The 27,599-nt window shown below is 22.4% G+C and overlaps 1 protein-coding gene across 2 annotated transcripts in view; it reads left to right on the top strand.

Annotated features, from left to right (window-relative positions):
* The window catches only part of LOC113555802 (two pore potassium channel protein sup-9-like), an 81,242-nt gene that overhangs the window by 4,808 nt on the left and 48,835 nt on the right, over nt 1–27,599 (top strand). For both annotated transcript variants that reach the window (XM_026960355.1, XM_026960354.1), the window contains exons 3-5: nt 266–421; nt 580–721; nt 3,902–4,103. In XM_026960355.1, the coding sequence (XP_026816156.1) occupies nt 266–421; nt 580–721; nt 3,902–4,103 (500 nt within the window). The remainder of the gene's footprint in view (nt 1–265; nt 422–579; nt 722–3,901; nt 4,104–27,599) is intronic.

Raw genomic sequence — 27,599 nt, 5'->3', positions numbered from 1 at the left:
TTTTATTTTTGATTATACTTATAATCAAACAGAGGTTATTCATAGTCCATCTTCAAAATATATAAATAAATATGTACAATAATAAAATGGTAACATACAATTTATAATAATATAATATCCTATGTCTACATTTGTTGACAGTTTTAATTAATAAACATTTTGTATATTATACAAAATATATTATATATTATATTATTATATTATATTATGTATACTATACATATTACATATATTGTTTATACATTTTTTTTTACAATGGTTGTAGAATTAAAGCAAGCTTTGGTGAGAAAATACAGCATAAGCGAAGATGATTACAGGATGATGGAGGTTGCTATCATCGAAAATAAGCCTCACAAAGCTGGACCACAGTGGAAATTTGCGGGCGCATTCTATTTCTCCACAGTCGTTTTGGCTATGATTGGTATACGGCTTTATGATTAAAATGTTATAAAAACAAATAATAGTTATGTTTTCTTATAGTACAATTTGTGAGTTATACTTGATTAAACAAAAAAATTTCATAAAAAATAATGAATGGTATAATAAATAGATTCTAAATGTGTTATTTTTTGTTTACAGGTTATGGACATTCGACACCAGTGACAATTGGTGGAAAAGCATTTTGTATGGCATACGCTATGGTGGGCATACCATTAGGACTTATTATGTTCCAGAGTATTGGTGAACGTTTAAATAAATTTGCGTCCGTAGTTATTAGGAGGTGAAAAATCGTTTTAATTTTTTTTTTAACTTCAATATCTATACAATATACTTCAATTATAATTTTTATGCCAAATGATTAAAGAGTACGGAAGTTTATAAAACAAAATATTTCAGTGAAAATTAAATTATAAACTTAACTGATAAATTGGTAAATTACATCCACATGTTCAAATAACATATAACGTATAATTAACGATAATAATAATTTTTTTATAATTGTAGGTATTATTTTCAATGTAATACGATATTATTTTTACATTTATACATGGCATTTCATTTATAGAGTATAGTCTATCATCTTATAATTTTAAGGATATTTTTCAATACATTTAGATTGATATTATAATAATTCATTTTTCTATTAGTATATGTAGTAAAGGAGGTTAAAACCAATTGTTGCCAAAAACAAATCGCACTTGTTAAATAGAAATTATAAATTTGTTTTATTTAATTTATAAGAAATACGAATCCAGATATCCAAATTTCAAGTCCTTGGTATAAAAATTAAATTCAATATTAAATATAAAATAATTTAGAAATTTTTGTGATTTTTATAAATTTTTCCAAAATGTGAATATCAAATGCTTATTAAGAAAATTGTGTCTATTTAGTATTTTTATTATTTTTAAATTAGTTAATGTAAAATTCGCGAGAAATTGTTTAAAACTGTCGACACTTATAGACGATTTAAAAGTGATAATTTAAGTGAAATTGGAATGTTTCTATGATTTATATTTTTTAGTTAAGTGCAAAATAATAAAAACCGTTATTATACGGGCTTTCTGTTTGAATAACCAATGTCGCTATAAGTTGAATTATAACCCAGCATAAAAAACATATATGACCTACAATAAACTTTTTTTTAAATTTATTCTAAACAAAACGTATAAAAAATATTCTATTTAATTTTTAAGCTTTATTACTAGAAAATTTGTTTTACTATGTATTAATTTAAAAAAAATACAAAAATATTTGAAAATTTCAAGTATATTTAAAGCTAGTACAATAAAAGATGATATTTTGAAAATTGTGATATAAATATTTAAAATTCTTTATAATTATTCATTTTTTTTTTAGAAAAACCTACTACAAATATACAAATTAGATTTTGCATAAAAATACATTTTACATCTATTTTTTCTCTACATTTTGATTGGTATAGTAATTATTTTATTTTTAACATACTTACCTAATTGTAAAATTTACGTCATTTTCAAAATAAACTGAGTTTGGCTAAATAATTCCTACTTTTTAGTATGCATTTTGAAATTCGATTGGCCAAAAATGTAAAATTGAATTTATGTATAATGAATTAAAATAAAAATTATTACTATTTTAATTTGTGAAACAAAACTAAGTGTAAGTAGTAACCATAATAGTTGCGCAGATTACATATATAATTTAATAAGAGAACATTATAATCATATTTTTTTTAGATACTGAGCAGAACTATGCATATATTGGTTTGAAAATGTTTATATAAGTGAAAAAATTATTTAAAAATGAAATACAAAGTTTTTATAAGTTTTTCATAGGTACCACAAACTATAAATATAGAAAATATATAGCTACAATTTTTTTTACAAACGCTTAAAATTTATTTTTTATGAAATTTATAAAAATCGAAAGAAAATTATTTTATAGTTAAAAATGTATTTTGTTAAAACTTATAGTTTCTAAATATAATGTAAGATAAGACTTTTAATAAGTTATTCTTACTGAAATTAAAAAAATAAATTAAGTGCAAAACTACATGTATATATTTTATAAACAATTGAAGTTCAAATTTTGAAATCAGATATTCAAAAGTATATCTATTAATGTTTTTAGATTTACCATCAAATATTTCTTGTTATTTTATATTATTCAAATATATTAATTGTAGAAACTTGAAAATTCCACTATTACTTGAATTATCATTATAGATGCAATTTTCAATTTATTTAGACTAATAAAAAAAAATAATATTAAACATAATATAATTCTTACAATACATAGTAAATATATAAATAATAATTAAACTGCCACAAAAGTATATACTTATGGCAACAGCATAACATATTGTTTAAACTGAATGTTATTAAAATTAGATTCCTTCATTAATATTTAGATTGTATAAGTGGTTATTAAGGTAATGGGATAGTATGTGACCTACAAATATATTTTTATTTTTTGGTCAACAGTTTGTATATCGTTAATATGTTAAAAATATAAAACAACATTAAAATATTAAAATAGTTATAAAACCATTTAAATTGTTTAGATTAAAAATATTTATTTCAATAAAGTTTCAAGTGTCCTTTCAATTTCAAAGAAATGTCAAAAATAGTTACGTTTTAGAAAGCCTGAATTTCCACAATATTTCTTTCAAATTTTGATCTAGTAATCAAAAACCAGTGCTATTTTTTGTAGAAAAAATATTAATATAATTTTTAAATTTAACAGTTTTTGGCAGTTTTACTGTGACTTTCGTGTGAGTAATAAAAATATTAAAAAAAGTTTCGTTGATTTGTTGATAAAAATTTAATATTTAAAATATGCTCAACTATGTGTTATTGTCCCAAGTTTGATTTATTTTATTTTGAATATTACCAGAATAATGGGAATATGCATTATATATTTTTTTATTTTTGCAAATATGAATGAAAGTAAAAAAATACTTGGATGTTAATTGTTAATATTAAAAATGCATACATATTACATATTTTAATTTTTTTTTCAAATACCTAATTACACTAGTACAAAGTGGTGTACTTAGATCTAATTTTTTTTTTTGGTACCTAATGGGGGAGGGGGTCACTTTTAAATTAACTATTTTGATAACCAAAAATGTATCTCTCATACTAATTTTTCCTAAAAATGTCGGGGGGGGGGGCGCTGTTGGTAGCTACACCCCTTTTAGTACGTTTTACAAAACTGCGTTTTTAGTCAAGTATAGTTTAAGATGAGTCAGAGTTTTGGAGAAACTGCCAATTTGCATAATAATTTTTGATGTTTGAGAATGTTACCCGGTGGTTAAAACTTTACTTTATCGTGCTTCAAAATTTTTGGTAATTTCAGCTTCGTTAAAGAAGCAACAGTGAACAGACATTTTGTTACTATGTTTTCACATCAATAATTCAATGTCCAACAGTGTTATCAGAAAATACATAAAGACGTTTTAATTATTCATCTGCAGGGCCAAACAGTATTTAAAATGTAAAAAGGAAGAAGCCACGGAAATGAATCTAATGTTCGCTACAGGACTGCTGTCGTCGGTTATCATCACTACTGGTGCGGCTGTGTTTTCAAAATATGAAGGATGGAGCTATTTTGATAGTTTTTATTATTGTTTCGTTACACTCACCACCATCGGTTTCGGAGATTACGTCGCATTACAGGTACTTATTAAATGTTTTTCACGTAATACATTTTCGATACTGGTCCTATACGCCTCTTATCATCTGACATTTATCTGTTTTCAAACTGTAATATCCTAACACCTATACATTATACTGCTGAAGAAATGTTAAAGTATAATGCCGATGTGGCATAATAATTAATAAATGTTTCATTGGAGAATATAATATATATTTAATAATAAACAATATAATTTTCTTTTGAACAATGTCAGAAAAATGAATAACAACACATTAATATTAACTCTTTTTGGTCAATTGGTCTTTTAATATATTGTTAATAGTTTTATAAGTCAACCAAATTTTTTTTTTACGAGACATTATATATTTATTGAGAAACTGCCACTTTTATTTAGACAGTAATATGACCGATACTATTAAATAAATATTAAATAATAATAATAATAATAAAAAAAATTTATATTTTAAAATAGATCGTCACCAACTATATAAAAATAGCTGGTTAATGGTTAGTCTGCGTAAAAATATTTGAATTTATTACGTTTTATAAATATTTTTTTAAAGTATAATCTTTACCGAATTGAATTTATAATTCAAAGCGTTGTTATTATATATTTTAAATTAAATAATAATAGTAATAAATCGTGAGTCAATTATCCTCGGTTACCGAATGGAAACAATGTCTATAAACCTATTTATAATTTCTGTACATCACAGTGACCAAATAAACATACGGCAGACAGTTTGTATTTTACTTAGTATATATTATTATATTGGATCTATACCAATTTTATCTTCCCTGGATGTAGTGTACAAGAACAATAGTTGTCAATAAAAATTAACAATAACCACCATTTTATTTATTTACATACTCTGTTATAGTTTATATTAGGTAATATATAATAATAATGTGTTCTCCATAAATATATTACACGCACCTAATATATGTTATCAAGTTTGTTAATTGAATCTTGATTTAACACAATTTGGAAAATATAATATAATAATAAAAATTCACCGTTGTTATTTTCGGGGATTACAATTATAATTAAATTCAATGGTTATAACTTATAGCTATTAAATGTTGTATTATCGCTATATGTACGTATGTATTAATACAATTGTTTTGATTTGTAATATTTGTAATTTTTATACTAAGAAGAATTTATATAGATATATATTTTTAATTGAAAAGTCAATACATAACAGAGGTATTAAATATGCTGCAAAAATATTGTTTTTATCGTATTTTATTGTTTAATAAATTAACATATACCTACGCAGTTTATTGGACATATTAACTACAGACTACAGTTTCCATTGATTGAGTTTCAGGTTGGTACAATTTAAATTGTTATGTGATAAAAATGTATTGTTAAAATTTGTTATTAAGTAAAATTTTAAAATAATTATTCATTTAAAATGTTTGAATTTTTAATTTTAAGTATAGAAAACTAATTTTGAACCGATCAACGGAGACTTAAATTAATTTTTAAGTTAAGTGTACAATGTTAACAATTTAATAGTATTATTTCAGAATTCACAATATTTTATGCTATTTTTTTTCGTACCTACCAACTGAAATTAATATAATTGTAATATATTGTATCTAATACAAATTTTGTAATATTAAATATAATTTTAATCTTAATAAGCCAATATATAATCATAATATTTTATCTTATGGCAATGCCACTTATACCTACATCTTTATTTGCGAATTATTGTACTACGACCATTGTGTTATTAGAAAAACACAAAATAAATAACAAAACTTATAATGATGAATAAGGAATTTATTTATTATTAACAATTAAGAACATAATATTATAAGGCTTATACAATTTAAATTGAAAATAATTGGTATAAATTATTTATAGCTTCATAGATACTAAAATTATATAATATTGTGTTTAATATTATCTTTATTAGGACACGGTAAATATTTGAAATATATATGTATTATATCATTACATTAATTGTAATAAATCGATTATTAATTTCAATAATTAATAATAAATTATGTTTTAGTATTATATTGTTTTAATGCACTTACAATCAGTGCCGGATTTAGTGGGTTGCAGGGGTGCAGTAAACAGACACTCCTGGCTGAGGTTGTTTTAGGTACCTCAGGTTGGCGTTCTAGATTTTCTAACTGTGTAAAATAAATTAATCAATTATGAATAAGAATTACTGAGACTTAAATCCGGCATTGCTTACAATGAATAAATTATGAAAAAAAACTTTTTAAAATATTCACTAACTTAGATTAAACTACATTAAACTTAGTTTAAATCTATATTATATATAAATTATAAATCATACAGTTACTTAAAAATTAAATTAAATAGATAAAATATAAAAACAACTTTTCAATAATTATGACAGAGGCATAAGATTTGGTGTTGGGAATTCACTCTTGTTGTTGTAAGATTGTGATAGTAATTTTCAAATTTGACATTAATATCGTTTCATCCACCTCAGAATTTTTCTTGAAATGCTTTAGAAAAATATACATTAATTATTTATATTTTCCTATAGGTTTATTGGATTTTTAATATTTTTATACAATATATATATATATAATGATTAATGGTAAAATAAATAGTTTGAAATACTTTGGACTAAATAAACATTTCAGAAATAAAAATTAATTTTTTATAAGTAATATTCTGTAGAGTTATAGTTTCCATTGTTTAGGTACGTCTTAAATAAATTGTAAACAAAGAATATTGTTATATCATGATACAATTTATACAATTTTAATTTTTAATATATGTCCCAGTCTCATAAAAATACAAACCAGGTTTTCGAAATTGTTTTTGATTTAAATCATAAAATATTAACAAGTTTATCATCATGACAATATTCTAAATTATAACCAAATAATACTCGTACAATGTATCCAATAATATCAACCAATAAAGCGGTTTATAATGATTAGTTAACATGATATATAATTTGTCTACAGTAAAAAATAAGTTTTCCTAAGAAATTAAAATCTAAAAATTTGGAAAAATTATTTCTGATAACCAAATAATTTTTTTTTCGAGTTTAAAAACACATAGTTTTGAAACAATTCATTTTGGATCGTGGTTAAATTAATCTGAATAGTTTTCAACTATCTAAAAAATTAATCGTGAAAATATTTGAAATTTATTTTATTAACGTATAGTTAAAATTAGAATATTCAATTGCACAATAATTATTACATTACACAGTAATAAACAAATAATATACATTTAATAATGAAAATAAACATTCAAACAAATTAATTGTATAAGTTTGATGCCTTAATCATCAAGGGTCTCTAAACTAGGTCTTTGGTCCAGATGCAGCCCACGAACAAATTTTAAGCAGCCCCCCAAAGACGTTAAAGAATTGAATAACATATAACCTCAATTCGATAAAATATTAGCAGAAAAACATAGATATCCTACTTGTCATTAATAAAAAAAAATTATAATTTATAAGCAGGGCCCGGATTTATATGCCTTTGCATGTTTCTTCTAAACAGTCTAAAAAATAGCTAGGTAAGCTACAAGTTTTATTTGTAGTCAATAGATCCGAAATGGCGAAATATAAAGTTTGATTTTGCATATTTTTGCATATTTTGTAATTTTTTTACATATACTGCATATTTCTGTATTTTACGATTTTTTATTGCAAATATACGGTTTTTAAAAACATAATATTATGTAATATTTTGCTTATTTTAATTACTAAAATAACGTATTTATAGTTATATTTATAGTCCATGAAATTTGAGGAAGTCGTTTTCTTATTAAATTTTATGCTATTATGAAAACTAAAACTAAATATATTTAAGTAGATTACAAGAATATTTATAAGTATAAAATTAAAAATTAAATATTTATATGCTTTTGGCCAGCTAAAAGCTTTTGATATTTTTTGTGGCCCTTGAATAAAATAAGTTTGGACTGTTTGGAGGCCCTGTGGTTTGATAAGTGATCAATATTAAGCGATTATAATTTTATTAGACCAGAAAAATAATTTACGTATTGTAATTATAATAATATCTGTAAGTATTTTGATAAGTAAACACAGAGTAATGAGTAGTTTTCTATTAATAATTCATTTATCCATGTCATCAAAAAATGCTATGAATAGGTTAATCTATATAATTTTAAATTTTCATTGTGTATAGAAAATAATTACATACGTTATTACAGGGAATCATTAATGCTCATAAAGCTTCACTTAATCTTCTAAATCACCTCTCCCTAATAAAAAATTGTTACGCACTAAATGGTTATCCAAAATTCTCCAATCTAGCCCCGTTCGATTTCAAATTGAAAGACCACCACGAAAAAACTAATCATCCACTCATCAAAAATCTCTTAGTCATCATATTTCCTGATAATCCTAGAAATATCTTAAACGTAAACAATTTCGTAATATTGTAGATTCATAATATTAATAATATTACAAATTTAAAAATAAATATAGGTACTAAAAAAAAATCAAATCCAAGTGGCTTCTTTCTTTAGTTTAACCACTTGCTCATATAATTTGTATTTTTTTTAATGGTTAACTTACTGTACTTTGGTACTTTATACGAAATTTTAACTAAATACCTGATTAAATATTAATTGCATAACTATCTATCTAAACATTAACACATTATGAATTACAAAATTAAAAAAGTTCAACTAACTTCTATAGTCGTATAATTTGTTTCTTCTAATTTTTTTTTTATAAAATATAATTTTTATTAAGCGAAAACAACTGAATATATTTTATTGAAAATTAAAAACTTGAAATTTTTACGTTCAACTTCATTAATTTGGAAATTGGATAAATACGGAAAATTGTCGGAATAATTATACTATATTTTGTCCAGTGAAAGAACACGTGGCATGTTTATTATATAAACCGTGACGGCCTAATAAGAATCGGGGTTTTTGCCTAAAAGATAGTCGAACTTTTAATAGTTTTGTTTGAAATAAGATTCTAAAAATAAATCATAATATTATTAACTCCAGTGTCATGAATAAATAAATTTGAATGTTGTCTGTTATTAAAATTTAAAAACATAAAAAAGTTTTATACATATTACACTTTAAGCAAAGATGATGACATATATTATAACGATATATATTATTTTTAAGATGATGTATGGTATTTTTACATCCAAAGACACTTTGCTACTTTCTACTTTGGTAGAAAATCAAATTTAATTTGTACTTTGGAGATCAAAACTAAAAAGTATTTTATTAAATAATACGGAAAAATAAACATAAATTATGGAAAAATAGGAATATATACGTAAACGTAGTTTTTTTTTAGACATTTTTCAAATTTTTTAATCAAATATTTTTATTAGAATCTTTTATAAATTATATAATTTTAAAATTATTCTGTATTCTTCATAGACATTTGAGGCATTTTTAAGAATTATTTTTTTTTTTTTGAGATGCTAAAATAATTATTTAATATAATATACGTTGTTTTTAACATAAATAAACTAGGTATATTATTTTAAAATTAATATAAATAAATTATTAAATATTCTTAAAATAAATAAATCCTACTTGCCGTCAAAGATCGGTATTGTATATATGTTATAAATTCAAATTTGAAATAATATCTATCAGTAACCTACTTGATAATAAGATACACTCATAACCTATTATGTAATAGACTATACAGTAATTTCTCTGGGTCCTTTGTTTGTATTTATAATACATTTTTTGTTAAGACAGCTATTTAACTCGTTATTAAACAAGTACTAAATTAATAATAATATAATATATTTCACATTATAATTTCAAGTTGTTGCTAATAAATTCAAAATATATTAAAAGACGATAACAATTTGTATAAAGCATATAATAAAATAATAATATGGTGTAATATCTTTAAGAACACAAAAGAGATAAAAATTTAAAATACTTTGAAAATTATATTACATTTTATAATAGGTAAAAACTGAAAACACCCAATGTTTATAAATTGTATTATTAATACATTATAATTTGAACTAAATGAATAATAATATATATCGTCTAAGAGTCTAAGATATACCTATGTAAATTCATTTTTTAGTCTTATGAAAAACAATTTTTGAATGGAAAAAGATACTTAAAAATTTAACATTTTGCACTACCTATGTAGTTAAGAATTTCATAATAAATAAATGTTACTTTAATCTTTAGAGACGATAATTTTGAATTTTTTTTTTGAAGTTTTTAGCGACAAATTATGAAAAATTATAAAATTTTAACCAAAGAATCTTTTTCAATAATTTAAGGAAGTGAGATAATTGTCAACAATTTTTATAAGTTGTAAGCGTTTTATTTACAGTTGATATCTTCTATGTTAAAATATTTTCAAATATTGTTAGATACATATTAGATATTATATGGTATGTTGTAGTTTAATTTATTGGTTTATAATTATTGCGGATCGATAAAAATGATAAAATGTATTTTTTATAAGTAATTAGAAATATTTTTTTATTATTGACACATGAAAATATTTTCCCACAATTGTATCACTATTTTTTACATATTGATAAATGATAATTAGTTTATATAATTTTAACGTACGGAAATCCTTCAAACGGTGTATAAAATAGACCAGCCAAGCTAGTAATTGTTTTTTGAATGTGGCAATATTATATTATATCAATCATCAATCTTTTCTAAGTTATTATAATTTTACTATTCAGTAATTTTTTTAGGTTAAAAATAAATAAATAAAATAAATAAATTATGTGTCTAGACAGTTGTCCCATATACAGAATGAAAATATTATTAACTGTCCGTATTTTTATTTTATTTATTATTTGTGTGAAATGTCTTCAAAATTATTAAATATAATATGTACAATAAAAAAGATTTTAAAAAATGATTGAATTAAGTCTAATATATTCGTTTAATGTATGTTTAAGACTTCACAATGCATAAAATTAAGTAGAGTATAGGCCATGCAGTATACCTATAATAGACTTTAAAACATGTATCTCGGTAACACTAAATTCTATTAGCGTTTCACTTGGCACGGGGGAGTTAATAAGCTTTATATTTACTAATTGGCAATTAACGTATTTTTCACGTAAACTAATTAAACAGTTAACACCGAATTCAACTTACTAATTAATGCCTACTCTCTTAGTCGCTGTATATGTTTAATTAAGACACGATAATTGCAGGATTAAAGTTATAAAAAAATTTATATTTCTTATTAAGGTGGTGAATTATATAATTGTAATATATTTTATTGATATTTTAGTTAATTGCGTTTTTATTATTAATGTATTTTATTGATTTCTGAACATTATACCTATTTATTTATCTAATGTTTGAATGCAAATTAAAATTTGACGTCCTACATATTTAGTTTAATTATTTACAAACATACAAATTACATATTAAAATAAAATGCTTTTGATTTAATATCATAATTTTGATGCCGGCTTTGTGTATCTTTAAAACCATTTATCCATTTTTACGCAGTTAATCTGCAGCAGAACAAAAATTACTTCGTTAACCGATTAATCAGCGTAGTTATGGGGGTAATGTTTGTTTCATATACTAGTTGGTACCTACATCATTGTAGATTTCGTGACCAGATTGTTCCCAGCTGCAACTTCTCATAGTATAACGTTTTAGTTTTTCGTTCATCCGTTCAATCATGCAATTTGCTTCTGAAAAAATCTGTGATTGGATCACAACGAGATTCTGTATTCTGCAGGCACCCTAAAATATACAGTATAATAATAAATATAATAAGCTGTATTAAAGTTAGTAATTAAATAAGTTAAATTATTTTTAAAATCAATAATGTACGTTTTTTAGCATAATTTTAAATATTTTCTGTAAGAATACACCGTCTTATAATAATATATAATATAATATACTATATTACACTCATAATGAGTAACTCATTGATTACAATATCTTGAAAATAGTGAACGAAACGCGATTGACGGTTTCAATATAAATTGATTATTATTTACCTACACTCTAAAGTGCTTAGTAAATTTTAATTTCCTTTTCGACTTGAAATTTTGGTTCTAAAATTGTACTTGCACCTAATATTAAAAATTCAATATTTTTATGTTAAACCTACATAAGAAATTTTTGATAATATAAAATTATTATTTTATTGATTTTTTTTTTTTTGCATTATGGAGATATAATAATTAATGCCAATGATATAGTAAAACTAGATACTTATTGTTATCATCATATGTAACTCATATATTTACATAATAAAATGCGTTTACGTGGTAGAACTATGTGGCTAATGATTTTTATGACTAAAAACTATCGGCTTTATAGAAATATATAATATGTAAATCAACATTTTATTTTACATGATCACTAATTACTGAATTAGCAAGCACATGATATAATTTTACGCTTTATAATACAATAACAACAAAGGCAATAGAGATATCCCTCATATCTCATATCTCGTCAGTGTCCACGGAGAGTTTATAAAAGGCTTCTGAATTGTTGATCATAAAATATATCTAGCCCTCCGCCGTCATAAAATGATGACTTAATATTTTAAATTCATAAAGGAAACTGAAAAGCACTTACATGTTTGTGTTTTTGATGTTAAACTAAATATTATTATGTATTATTTTCTTAGAATTACAATGTTTGTCGTTTGATGTTGTTAATTATTCTCATAAATTTTATATTTTATACCATTAACGAATTCAAAATTTTTTATTTAGTGTAAGTACTAACATTTTCACTTTATTTAGAAGAAACTTCAAATAATTTCATTTTAGGAAAATTGATTAAAATTTCATGATTAGAAGGTAAATTATTAATCTTAGTTTTTACGTGACCCATATTTTAATGCCAAATAATATATCTCTTACCTATTTGTCTAAAATTTGAAAATAGAAAATAAATAATGTTTAGCAAATATAAAATTAAAAATGTAATTCATTTGAAAATGCGCATAAATTAGCTTATGATGAACTATATTTCGAATTAAATCAAGATTTAATTAGATACTATTATATAAATATTTGAAATTGTATGTTTCTTATAATAAAATAAATAAATTTAGATGTTTCTAAATCATAGAATAAGAAACAATAGTTACAATTAAAAAATCAAAAGTTAGTAATGTAAAAACTACAAATATAAAATGTTTAAATTGTATATATTTTAAAAGTTCAAAGTGAAAATTTGAATCAACTTAAAAATTAGTTAATACTTTTTGAAATAATAGTTATTCACTGTTTATAGAATCCCTATGTATATTTTAAACTCTGAGAGGAGCGATGAATTTAAAAATTTATTTAAATGATTTTACAACGATGTGTGTTTATATTTACTTTTTCTATATACGTGATAACTACATGAAAAAATGCTTTAATTTTCAACTTAAAGGGTTGTTTCTGATAAAAAATTGAAAAAACAAACAAAACATTATATTAATATAATAAATTCAATATTTTTAGCAAAGATTAAATCAACCTACCGTAATATTAATAGTAAAATACATTATTTTAATAGTAATATCAAAAACTACTAGCATTTTGTAGTAAAAAATGTACTAAACCTTTAATTATTATAGCAAAGGTTTAAACATTTAATACAATATTTCTCAAAAATTATTTAAATGGAACTAAAAAATCTAGTATATTCATTATTTTTTATAAGTATTTGAAGTTTAAATTAGGACAAAATAACATATTTTAACGATGTTAATTATTTTGTTATGATTCAAAAATATTATTCGTGGGGAGTTAAAACTATTACATAAATAATTATAAATTTAAAGACATTATTATACTATATTCATACTGCTTTACGTAAGGTGATATAATATCAATATATATATATTATAATTTATAATAATTAAATAACTACTAATAACTAATATAATAAATTCAATGTTTTCAGAAAAAAAATAATCAGCTTACCGTAATAATAATAGTGAAATAAATGATTTAATAACTATCAAAAAACGTATTACGAAATATACTTAATTTATGTTTGCCTAATTTTAATTAGACAAATCCACTTGACACGTAATACACAGTAGAAACAGCTAGTAGAGTAGAGTAATACCAACTTGCCTGGTTTTTCAAGTATAAATAAATAACAATTTCTATCATAGGTATAATAAGGTTATTATGGTCATTCTTTGTCAATAAATATTAAATCGTGATACATAATATCTTATAAATGGTTTATTCTTAGTAATCTTTAAGTTGGTACACAGCAATTCACATTTTTTTAATTAAATAACTTCCTAAAATAAATAAATACCAATTTTATAATTTCCTATTTTAAATCAATTGACGAATGACAAGTTAAAAATAAGATAAATTATATATTTATTTATATGAACCAGCTCTCAGTATTGAAAGACCTTTGGAAAAACAAATAAAAAACATGTATTTTAGAAGTACTATAATATAGAAGCTTTTAAATTATTCATTGAATCAGTTGTAGTGGTCCACCCGAATCAGTTGTACCCATGTGACATATATTACTTTTGTTAGCTTAGTAAAAAATAAAAAATACTCTCATTCTACTGAGTCTACCGCTTTATAATGTTAAAACCTGATTGGGTATTCCTCTTCTTCAAATTTGGTTAATATAATTGGATTTTCGCTATGTTTGATTGTAATACATAAAACATTTTGAAACATGATACAGATTTATGAATTTAATACTTTATTTTCCTACGTACATTTATACAAACTTTTTCTGTGATTACCTAAATGGATTATATGTATGTGATACATACATTTTTTAATGAAGCAATAAATAATATATTAGGATTTTTTTTTTTTTTACTTTTGGCATTTTTAGGAATAGAAAATAATCTTGAATTATCAACATTGAGGGTGGTTTTTAGTATTTAATTTTAAATTTTATGTTGTTGGTACTTTAAAAAATAGAAAGTAGAACATTTTATTATTTTTTTTTAGGAAAAACTAACAAAAAACACCAGTAATATTTACGCAATGTTTGGTTTTGAGAAAATTAATTTCATTATTATTATTATTATTTTAGTAATAAATACATAAAAAATAACCGTAAAAATATTGGAATTTTTAGTAAGTAATTTTTTTTTTTTTTTTAGATATAATGAAATTTATTGTAAAAATATTACTTATTGAATTTATAGATATTTAAAATATTTTACTCTTATTTTTTTGATTTAAAATGATAACATTTTTTCCCCCCAAAAAAAGCTTGAATATTTAGAACGATAATATATATTACTTGTAAGTTATTCTTACAACTGTTAAAAAATATTATCAAAAATGCTTATGCTATATTTTTTTGATAAGCGTTTGAATAGTTATCAATTTGGAAAAATTAGATTGACATTTAAACAAATACTTTTTCTTCTAACGATTTTAGCTTTAATTTTTATTTTAAAAATATTAATTGTAGTGTTTTTAATTATACTTTATTATTTAACCTAATCTAGAATTGCATTTAAATGGCTTCCAAAATGAAATTATTAAAAAAATTTAAGTTTGTAATGAATATTGATAGTCCGAACTAGATAAGACTAAAAACATAGGTACTAATAATTCTCTAAATTAAGTTTACCGAGATCTGACTATTATTACATAGAATATTTTATATGTTAGTAGAAATGTTGATATTAAGTTATTTTAGTGAATTATTAATCAATATTTTACTAAGTTAATAACAATTTTTCCTAGTTATTTAAAATAATGTCCAACTCTCTTAGACAATGATAAAATATCGTATTGCCTAGTCATTATCATAAATGTAAACGTTCTTGAATATAAATATAATAAAATGATTGTTACTGTATGAAATCAGTATTGTTAATTATGGTGCATGTTTATTTATTAATTTAAATACAAATATATACTAAAATATTTTTATAATTGAAAAAAAAAATAATATAATAATATATTTTTATTTTAGATTCTTAATGGAGTAACGAATGAATTGATTTTACAATTAGGTTTTTGTTGTATTTGACATCATGTTTTGGAATAGTAATAGTGCTTTGATTTTTATCTTCAACCCCGTTTTGAAAAGGAAAGTGAATCTAGTTGGTACTTTGAGGGAGGGGGCTCAAAAGTAAAAATTTTCCAATGGTTTTCAAAAGCGCCATGAAAAATCCTAAAAAAGTAACTGGAAATTTTTATGCATAACCAGTATTCGACAAAATCGATTTTTTATTTTGCTGTAGCTCAAAAACAAACCATTGTAATAAATACTTGAAATTTTTATCAAATATTTATATTAGCGTTATCTATTTACGATTAAATTTTAAATTGACTTTTTAAAGCTATTTATAGACAATTGAAATTTTCAATTTTTCTAAGTTTTTTATAAAAAAAAATTGGCATTCCAAAAAATCTTTAAAATGTAATACAAGGTTTATTCTAAGTTGTACTTATCATAGTATAAAAAATCTGAATTCGTTAGCCACAATTTTCGTTTACAAGCATTTAAAGTTCAAATGTTTACAAAATATGTCAAAGTCGCAAAAGTTTGCAAGAAATTTTGAAATTGAAAATTTACAAAATTGTTGTGATTTATACTTATGGTTAAAAAACCCAATACATGGTTCTCCATAAGTTTTCCATCAAATAACTGAAAAAAAAACTTCAGCGTCAGTATATAGAAAACATTTTGTAAGCATATGAAATTTAAATTTTTACGAAATCACGTAAAATAACGATATATCCTAAAAACGATTTAAAATATATTTTGTTGTTATTTAAAAAGTATTAGTCGAAGAAACTTGAAACTTTCACTCGTAGTTGAGAAAAATAAATTACTTGTATCAAAAAAAAAAAAAAAAATTATATTACAATTTAAATATGGGTAATAATATAATATATTCTAGACTGACATATCATTTTCGTCCAGAATCGTTTTTCGTATACAACCTGTCATTGCATTCAAATATAACACATCCATTATAGTGACCTTCTGGCTACTGGATACTCTCCCCTTCTACTATACAGCAGAGCGATACCCACTTTTGCATCCTTTGTTTTGTTTTGTATTTGATTAAAAAAAAATGTATATAATTTATATTTGGTTATCTACCTATAGTGACTAGTAATAATATTATTATTATCATATTAACGAGTTGTAAAACATAAATACTATGAAATGTAATAGTGCATTTTTATTCTAAAATCTACTATACTTAAAATTAAATCATATTAACTGCTTTATATAAATTTGTACAGTTACAGTCAAAAAGGTACTGGCAAAGGTAAATCCAAACAACAATAATAATTTTTAGAATCTAAGCCTAGGCCTGCGTATAAAATAAAATAATAATTTAAATAATTGGCTCACACATTATTTTTGTTATACTCGCAATCAAGAAATACCGACAATACTTAGTCAATACATTATACATTAAGAACATTGCGTCAATGATGTAAATTACTACGGATTAGCATTATTTTTTTAAATATCTAGTTCCTAGACTCTAATAATATTCCTTAGTAAACGTTGGCAATATCTTAATTAACATTATTTCCGCTAATATAATATAAAAGTATATATTATAGGCAATTCCGGAAATGGTATAGTATAAAATATTATAATACTTCGTTAGAAATGGAAACTGATATCCGTTTCGGTCAGTAATGATTTCCGTACCTACACGGCTATACCTATTATGATTTATTATTGAATTTGGTAATTTCTTAGCTTTGAAAAACCATACTAATAAATAATAATACAATGGCTAAGAAACAAAAATTAAAAATGACCAATGTCACAAATACAAAATTTATTAGGACAGTTTTTAAAAATCTATAAGGCTATAACTTGTAGCAATAACACAATATAACTTGTGTTATATTTTTTCAATCATAATTTATTCAAATTAGTTAATTCAATACTTTAACTTTGGTCGTAAATTTTTACTTATTAACATTTTTTTTTATCTGTAATATTTATAAAAATAGATACGATTAATGGAATTTTATTTAATTTGTATACATAAATGATTTTAATTTGAATTAATGTTAATTTCTTATTACAATATTATTTTTAATATTATAATTTATTAGGAATATTAAATTATTAATAACAATATATTTTTATTAACAAAAAAACATAATAAACTTTATAACAACATAATAATTATTAAATATTACAGTTAATACAACTTTTTTATAACACTCATTTTTTCAACAGTATATACAATGTGACAATAATAATGTTATTCCATTTTGATAAATGATTAATTATAAAATATAATATAATATTGTATTTTAAATTTTAATGAATTAATCTGAAAGAGAAAAAGTTTTTTCAAAGATAAAAGCCCCTGGCATACTATAATATTTATTATTTATTACTTATTATTAAATCATACAAAAAGTATATATTCCTCAAACACAACAAATCTATTTATTAACCTTTTCGTTTTTAGAAAAAATAATGAATCAGGACATGTCATTGGTACGTGTGCGACTGTGCGTATAATGATAATGTTTATTTTCAAATGGATTATTTTAATTAGTTTTTACAAAAGTTGTATTTTTACTTTAATATAATATATTTATATAACCAGATCATAAAATAAAAAATGTATTGAAAATTAGTTACAATAGTTTTGGATACATAATATTTGGCAGAATCGTAAAAACTATCTAAATTTACTCTACTGAACTTATAAAACAATTTTCTGAAAAATGGTACTTACCACAATTTTAGATTTTTCGAGCCATGGTAATATAATATCAAACTAACCATTATTATTACAAACCAAATACCTACATTCAAACAATTTACTAAAGTTTGTTTTAATAACTGTACGTTTAAATAACATTGGATTCTATTAATCTATACTCTATGTATACCCAATTACGATATTACTTTTTACTTTTTAGAATTTCTTATTTAATTCGTAGTTTGAGAAAAGTAGGTATTAAGACTTGACATTTTAATACGTGCGGACACTATCGTATATTTATTATTATATCGTCAAACCTATTAATATTCAAAACGTTTAGTTATTTATTATTTGTACGATGGAAATGTAATGATTAATTTGTCCTATATACATGTTATCCACCAAAGGGATCTATTGCTTAATGTTTGGGCTGCGAAAATGATTTATTGTGGATTTCCAATCTATTTAATGAATGAAACACCAATCATCCTACATCGAGATTAGACGAATTATCTAAGCTTGGCAATTATTATGAATTAAAACTTACAAGAATATCATCTGTGTATCTATCTTATGCTCAGTATTTAACCCATGTTAACAAGGCATATTATAATTAAAATGAAATTATAGAACAGGTGATTTATGAGTTGTTTTTTTTTCGTTACTTAACGCCACACACATCTATTACTATATTATAACTTAACTATAATACAGTAATAAATTTGAAAGCGTTTGTACACATGTGCTTTTAAGGGTTCTTATAAAGGGAGTTATACTGACATTTTTTTTAAAAGAATAATTACAATTTTAAATCTTAAATTAAGTAACTTTTACATTAATAGTTCTTGATTCATCACTCGTAATGGTAAACAATCATACAATCATTACGATCCAAAATTTCAACAGCAAATTAAATTAAATATCATGGTATAATTTAAGCATAAAATAGTCCTCTAGACTCTACCTTCTAAAACCTATCTTGAAAGTTGAAATACAACATTTCTCTATCTAATAAACCCAATATATATAAATTAATAATAAAACCAGTATGGACATACGGTATTCAACTATGGGATTCTGCAAATCCTTATAATACTAAAACGCTTTAGGTGTTTCAATCTATCTGCGTGAAACAAATAACATCCTCTTCTTAGTATTTCACGAATACAAAAATCTTTGTCAAGACCTAAAATTCCCACTCATAATTAATAAGTTAATTTATATAATTAATTTATAGTAAAAATTAAAATTATATTACTCTATGATTTTAATAAGTACTAATTTAAATTCGTATAGTAATCCACTAGTTAAAAAATTATCCTATATCTCACATTCAAGAAATTTACACGGAAGACGAAATCTATTAAAATTAAAAAAAAAAATCACAAATTTCCTGAGTATTAATATATTGCGGTACAACCACGTACCACAACATCTACTAATTTGGGTTTGTTTTATAATAACGAGATTCTTTATATAAAAAAAAAAATGAACCGCTTAACCTACAAACGTAGTTGAAACCAAATTTATACTTGGTAAGAAAGGCGATTTAGTTTACAGTGTCATAGTGTTTTTGTGATATCATTAAAATGAAAAAAGAAAGAAAGTAAGTAACCGCTCTGCTATACAATAGGTGTCGAGTGTACTTCGTCATTGATTAAGTCACTGTCATATAAATGTTAAATTTTAATTTAACGATAAATCATTACATACGAAAAATGATTCCGAGTGAAGACATTTTTTAAGTTTATATTACTAAGTATATCTAATGCTATATTTATATTTTTATTTACGTAATTTATTTTACTGTAAGACTAGAGTTAATTTTTAATTTCTAGTAATACAAATTTTTCAAGAACATTGTATTCAATTTTCAATTCTTATCCACGAATAGTAAAAATGTTATAAATTTTCAACCATAAGATAATTTGCAATTTTTCACAATTTTGATGATTACGTAAAAATTTTAACTTTTAATAATTATAAAAAAAAAATTTTAGCTATGCATTTTTGATATTTTTTAATTCGGGTTTACTACTTATATTATAAACTTATGAAGAACCTTATAATATTAATATTTTTATCAACATTAATAACAAAAAAATCAATAGATACTCTCAAATGTTTATAAATAGTAAAATAGCTCAAAAAGCGTTAAAATGCTATTCTGTATTAAAAATGTTAACATAAAACATTTAACCATCTAATGAAAACTTTAGGTACTACGATAACTTATAAGTTAGTTTCATCAAAAACAAAATCAATTTTGTAAAAAACTGCATTTGCGTAAATATTAACGGTTTTTCTTATTTTTGATCCTTTAAATTCAAAGTATCAACTATATCCTAATTGCTACCAGAAGACAGAAACTACTCTAAATTGAAAATTCAAACAATGTTTGTACTAAAAAAAGTGTGTTCAAATATATTCAAAAAATAACATTCCTATCATTTTAAAATTAATACAATCATCGCTCTGTCCAGAATCTAAAATGTTATTTTTTTACTTAAATACTTTGTTTTATAATAATGACAAGCAAATAAATATTAAAAGGTTAGACACAAAAATGATTGTATTTTATATTGTTTATAAATTTGGTTTTTCAACTGCGACCGTACCCTGAATATTATTAATTTGGGTTATTTTTCACATGAAACGGTTTTATAAATAATACATTTATGAATGTGTGATATTCTCTTAGTGCCTCTTCTATACATTCAATGTGATCGAGATGCTCAGGTTAATGAAGTAGGTATTGCTTGTATAATATATTAATATGTATTGTTATTTTTTAAATTATACAGGCGGTTACGAGAAAGATTGTGAAAATCAATTTTTTGAGTGCTTTTTAATGCGTAAGTTTAAGAGTTGTACATGTTATAACCTTACAGTGCAGACGAGTTATTTTTCAAGTCTTTTATACATATAGGTAATTAGTATTTACAGACTAGGACTCGTATATACTGAGTAGTTTTTCAATCATAATTTAATTCAAATTACAATTTACAAATCACATGATTATATTTCACAATAATGTAAAATACATTGTATAATATTTTACAATAAACAATAAGATAATATTTCTTTCAACGTTATACCAAATTAACAAAGGTTGTTATAATGAACTAGTATTCCTATAAGTTTGATTAAAATTTATTGTTTGAGTTTACTGAGCATGATGGGTACAAATTTCAATTTATTTCAATTTTTTATCCTTGTAACTTTTAACGAATAATTTCATTCAATTTTAAAAGTAAATGTGTTTATTTTACAAGAAAACTTAAAAAAAAAATAATCGATCGATTTGATCAATGAGATATAAATGGAAAAATTATAAAATTATAGTACAAAATAAATAATAAAACATATTTTATAACGTTTTTAAATTGATCTCAAGTAATAACTATGAGACTTTATATAAATTCTATAATTTTATTTATTAAATATTTTGTATTAAATTCTCAACTTCAATGTTTACATATTACTTAGGCACCATATTGTAACACAATTCGTAATGATATACAGTAAAACAATTGTTAAAAGTTCCTTGATGTGTTATTCATGCATGCTTTACGTCGTAGTTTGAGAAATTCCAAGCTTGTTAAATCTATAATTTGGTCATTTGGTAGTAATTTAAAAATTGATGGCAACCCTTTTTTTTTGAAATAATACTAGTTGATTATAAGGCTTACACGAATGACAGCTTTTGGATTGCTTTATAAAAAAATGTAAATGATTCAAGTGCACATTTTCACTTTTATTTTTAAAATTAAAAAAAATATTTAGGTACCGTGGATTCTTTTATATATGTAGGTATGTAGTTATATATTATTGCTTATTTTTGGAACAAAATGTTTTAAAAAAATGTAGTTTTTGTAACAATAAAATTAATTTTATTGTTTCTGTTGACCTATATATTATCAATAGGGTCATCATAGATTATTAAACAATTTTTCAGTTGAAAAAGTAAACATCATTTCGATATTTTTATTAAAAAAATTATAATTTATGCTACGTGTATAATAAGAAAATATGATGACAGATATAGAATTTTTTTTTACAGAATAATATGAGAAGGAAAGCTATACATCCAATGAAAGAACTCAAAGAATGATATTTACGTTGATAAATTAACTGTTCTATAGTCAATAGTAATAAATATCAATATATCTGTTGTAGTTATACTGCACTTCAGTTTCTTGTTATCTTGTAATAAGAAAAATAACAATTTTATTAACTTAACATTTCGATTAATTATCAACTTCAATATTTTACACACACATAATTTATTTCAGAAAACGTACACATAATAGTATTTGCTTTGTACATGAATTTTAAATTTAAAATACTTAATATATTTTTATAATTTTAAAATTATGATTTGACAAAATAATCTTAAATAATTGTTTTATTTAGTGATTTTCATTTTGAGTTGCTACTGTACAATTTATGATCTTACTTGATATAATTTAGTTTTATGAACAATACACGAGCACATGCAATACTAGTACATTTTTATTCCTATTGAAATATTTACAATTGAAATGCAGTACGAAAAATTTTAATTTATTTGGTCCTTAAAAGTTGAAAGCCATTAAACATTTATTGTAAAATGGTTATATTTCTCAATACAGACCATTTTAACAATTATGTTGAGCGTTGAAACAAACCACTTAAATAGATAAATAGATAGCAAATGAAACGACAGAAATTAAAAATCACTAAGTTTCTTTTATAAAACCTATTGAGAGATGTTATAAGTTTAAATATCACCATAATGTAAATGTATGATAATATTACAATAATGCTCAATGCATCTTAAATCGTTATTAATCGTTTTATTATCCTAATTTAATATTTAAAAAATATATGTAGCCATACATTATATATATATATATATTTTTTTTAGTAAAGACAACTGATGTATCTCATATTAATATTCGAATTAAATGTTCAATCTAATCTTAGGTGTTATATTTAAAAAATTTGATACATTTTTAACTATAAAATAATTTATATACATTCATGACCTTTTTTATATGAATATTTTAAAATGCACTGATTTTTTTTAAATTTTTACATCTAAAGTAGAAGCAATTTATAAAGTTGAAAATCAGATCATTTTTAATAAGTAGGTACCTTTAAATATATTTTATAAAAAAAATCATATAAATACTTTTAAAATAAACATGTATTTCACACCAAAAATATATTTACACATCTACACAATAATTTAGAAAATACATAAATAACATATAATAAATGCTAACATTAACATTTTATGAAAATTGCATGTATGTATTTATATGATTATTTGTAACTGAATTACACTAAATGGGAATTCGTAAAACTTTTTGTTTTTTATTATTTTCATCCTTTCAATGTACTTACTATATCCAATTCTCTATCAGAAACTACCCCCAAATTAAAAAATCGAAGCATTTTTACTGCCCAAAAAAGTGATGACAGGTAGAAAAAATTCACATCGACCAGAATCTAAAATATCAATAATAAAATGTACTACTTTCATTTATTTACTTATTAACAATTGTATACATAATATAAATAACCTAAAAACCCAACAAAATAAAATACTCTAAAAATATAAAAAGATATATAACAGTGTACATATAGAGTACACTATATATCTATCTCTGTATATTATATGTTATACTTAAATTTGTATTTTTTTTGTATAGTTCCTATTAGCCTATAAATTAAAACTAAATTATTTAAATTTATTCTATTCATAGCAGAATTTGAAATTGATTGACATTTTTCCATTACACATTTGTTCTATATAAACTAAGTACTAAAAATTGTAGGATTAGAAAATGCACCTACACAGTACATAGATACTAAACTAATATAGCTTCATAAAATAATTACTCTGTTCTGAGCATAAAAACATCTAATACGTTTATTGATCAAAAATTTAGTTTTATAATATTAAAATATTCACCATATTATACGTATTCACCAATTGTTTAAATTATCATATTCTGTACATACCTAGTATAATTTAAAAAATATATTTTTCATTTTGACTTATTTGAAGGCACAAAAAATTTTCGGTTTTATTTTTCATTTTTATCAGTAAAAATTATTCATTAAACCAAAAAATTAAAAAATTGAATATTATAAGTTAACAGATATATGTAAAATATTTAAAAATATATAAGTATAACTGTTTTGTATAAAGGTACATTTGAAATTAGGATTTTAATGAAATTGAGTAAACATATTAAACTCTAAACAATAAATAATTATTTTTGTATAATTCAATAACATTATTCGTTTAAATCTTATTTTATATCTTGAATTTTATAATATGCAACGACCTTTTCAAAATATGTAGATTAATTTTATTATATTACCTATTTATATCATACACCTATTCATACGATTTTACGATAAAGTAGTATTACATGACTAAAAACTCAAAAGTTAATGACAATAATATAATAATTATTATAAACTAAAAATATAGGTATTATAATTAATTAATGTAATATGTTAAAAACAAATAATGAAATGTACATAAAGATAATTATAAATGGTCCCCACTCGTAATCGTTTTTCGTATGTAGTAATACATAAATTAATTAAAATTCATCACAAACAAATTGACATACTTGTCTTCATTTTTAAAACATAATATGAATAGTGAATGTCTTTCTTTGAACGGATTTTTTAGTTAAATTAATATTCATTACCATATCAAAACTTATTTACAGGAATTGACAAATGTATGAAATATTATAGCTTTAAATTCAAGACGTTATTATTAAGTATAATTTGTTTTACTTATTTCCCGGATTTAAGTTCACTGTACAAAGATACATACAAATCTTTTACTAAAATGTTAAAATTGTTGATTTTCGTTAATGTCTTACGTATCCGATTTCCTACAGAAAAACAATGTTTGTGTAGAAAATCTTCACTAAAACAATAGATTTTCTTGTGCTTTTAAAATCGAATTTGAGTTGTTTATCTTACATTGTTTCTTTAAGATTCTGTGCGATAATTAAGGAGATGTTGATTTTAGAAATGTGTAATTTTACTAAACAGTTTGTCAGAGTTATAATTTAGTACTTTCGAAATTTCATTCAAGTTTTTTATTGATTAGAAAATAAACAACCAAATTAAGTAGTACATTAATTAAAAATTTCTACAGCAACGTTGACAATTTCTAGCTATCTAAAAATGTACATATTTCATATAATAATTAGGTAATAGTGAAATTATTTAAAATCTATAAGAACATTTTTAAATATATATAAAGTATTCATAAAGAACAATATTTTTAGGAATTGTCTTATATATTAGTGTTATAAAAATAAATAGGGATGGGGGATAGGTAAGCACTTTCAAATTAAGTAGGAGCCGCGTGTATCTCGTTATCAAGCAGGAACTGTAATGGTTGTGTTAAATTGTAATCCAAGTATGAAGTATTGTATTCGATGAAAAAAAAATTCTTAGCAAAGATGGTCTAAATTTTTAGTAACCAAGGTTACCTAACAATAATAATAATAAAAATAATATTACAATTTTATTTAATGTTCTTATTTTTTTTAGTTAATAGTTTTAAAAAGGACTGAGAATTTTTAAGTTTTCCAAAAGTATCCCAAAAGTACCAATCATATCCAATTTTCTACAATATACCACTCTACTTATCATAGTTTATGATCTAGTCATTTTTTCTACTAAAAAGAGTATTTCGAAACAAAATAAAAATAACACACCCAATTGTAAAATCAATAAATTCATCGCCACGCCGCGCCCAGAACCTAAAATTACATTGATATTAATAAGTTTTTTAACACAATTAATTAAATAAGTAAATTTAATACATTTTTTTTGTGATCTCTACAGTATATTTTTATCTTGCAACAAAAGTTACGAAACCAAATATAATACACACACACACACACATATATTACATTTATATAATTGTATACCAGTTAATAATTGTATGGTTAGAGCTTTAATAATTATGTTAATTATTAGATCACGTAAATGGTTTGTGAGTCGAAGATTCTTGTCTTGAAAATTAAATATTTTAAACTATGATGAACATTATTTGATTGAGTATAATTAAATGATGTAGATACTGGAGTATTGAAAATATATTTCATCTTATTTATGAAAATTGTCTCTATTTGATAAATTTACATCACTTAATTATAACATTAGTTATAAATTCTCAAAATTATTCATCATGTTGTATACATTTATAAAACCATTTATAAAATTGATAGTATAACATACTATATCACTATAATATTATAACATTGAATAACTTCTATGTATTTTATTAAAACTATTAATTTAATGTTAAAGTATCAGACATATGTATTCGTTTATTTATATCATTTTATCACACACTTGAAATTTCAATCGAAACATTTTTTTAATTATTTGGACCAAATAAAAAGTTTTATTGACTCATGTATTAATTAATAAAATCTAACAAACAACTCAGTTAAAAATACAATTTTATAGTATGGTAACTTTCCTTGATTTAGCTCAACAAACATAAATGGAAGATATCCGTTTTATATTTTATCTTACCCCATTCGATAAAATCGTAATATGAATATTATAATATTAATTTTATATTTAATAATTTGTATTTGAATTATCTCTTAAAAAAAATAACTGGTAAACTAATTTTTAACAATTACTGAAAAAATCTGAATTAGTGTGATTTTTGTTTAAAACAAATATGGTATGATTGTACTAACAAGTAAAACCATAAAAATTGTTTTATTTTTTATCGAACTATTTAATTAAAATAAAGCGTATAATCTTTTAAATTGTTTTCAGATTAAAATAACACACAATTTAAACATAATATACAAATTA

Source organism: Rhopalosiphum maidis, chromosome 3, assembly GCF_003676215.2.
Source record: "Rhopalosiphum maidis isolate BTI-1 chromosome 3, ASM367621v3, whole genome shotgun sequence".
NCBI classification, from domain to species: Eukaryota; Metazoa; Arthropoda; class Insecta; order Hemiptera; family Aphididae; genus Rhopalosiphum; species Rhopalosiphum maidis.
Note: the sequence above shows the minus strand (reverse complement) of the source record. Positions and strands in the feature narration are given on the sequence as shown.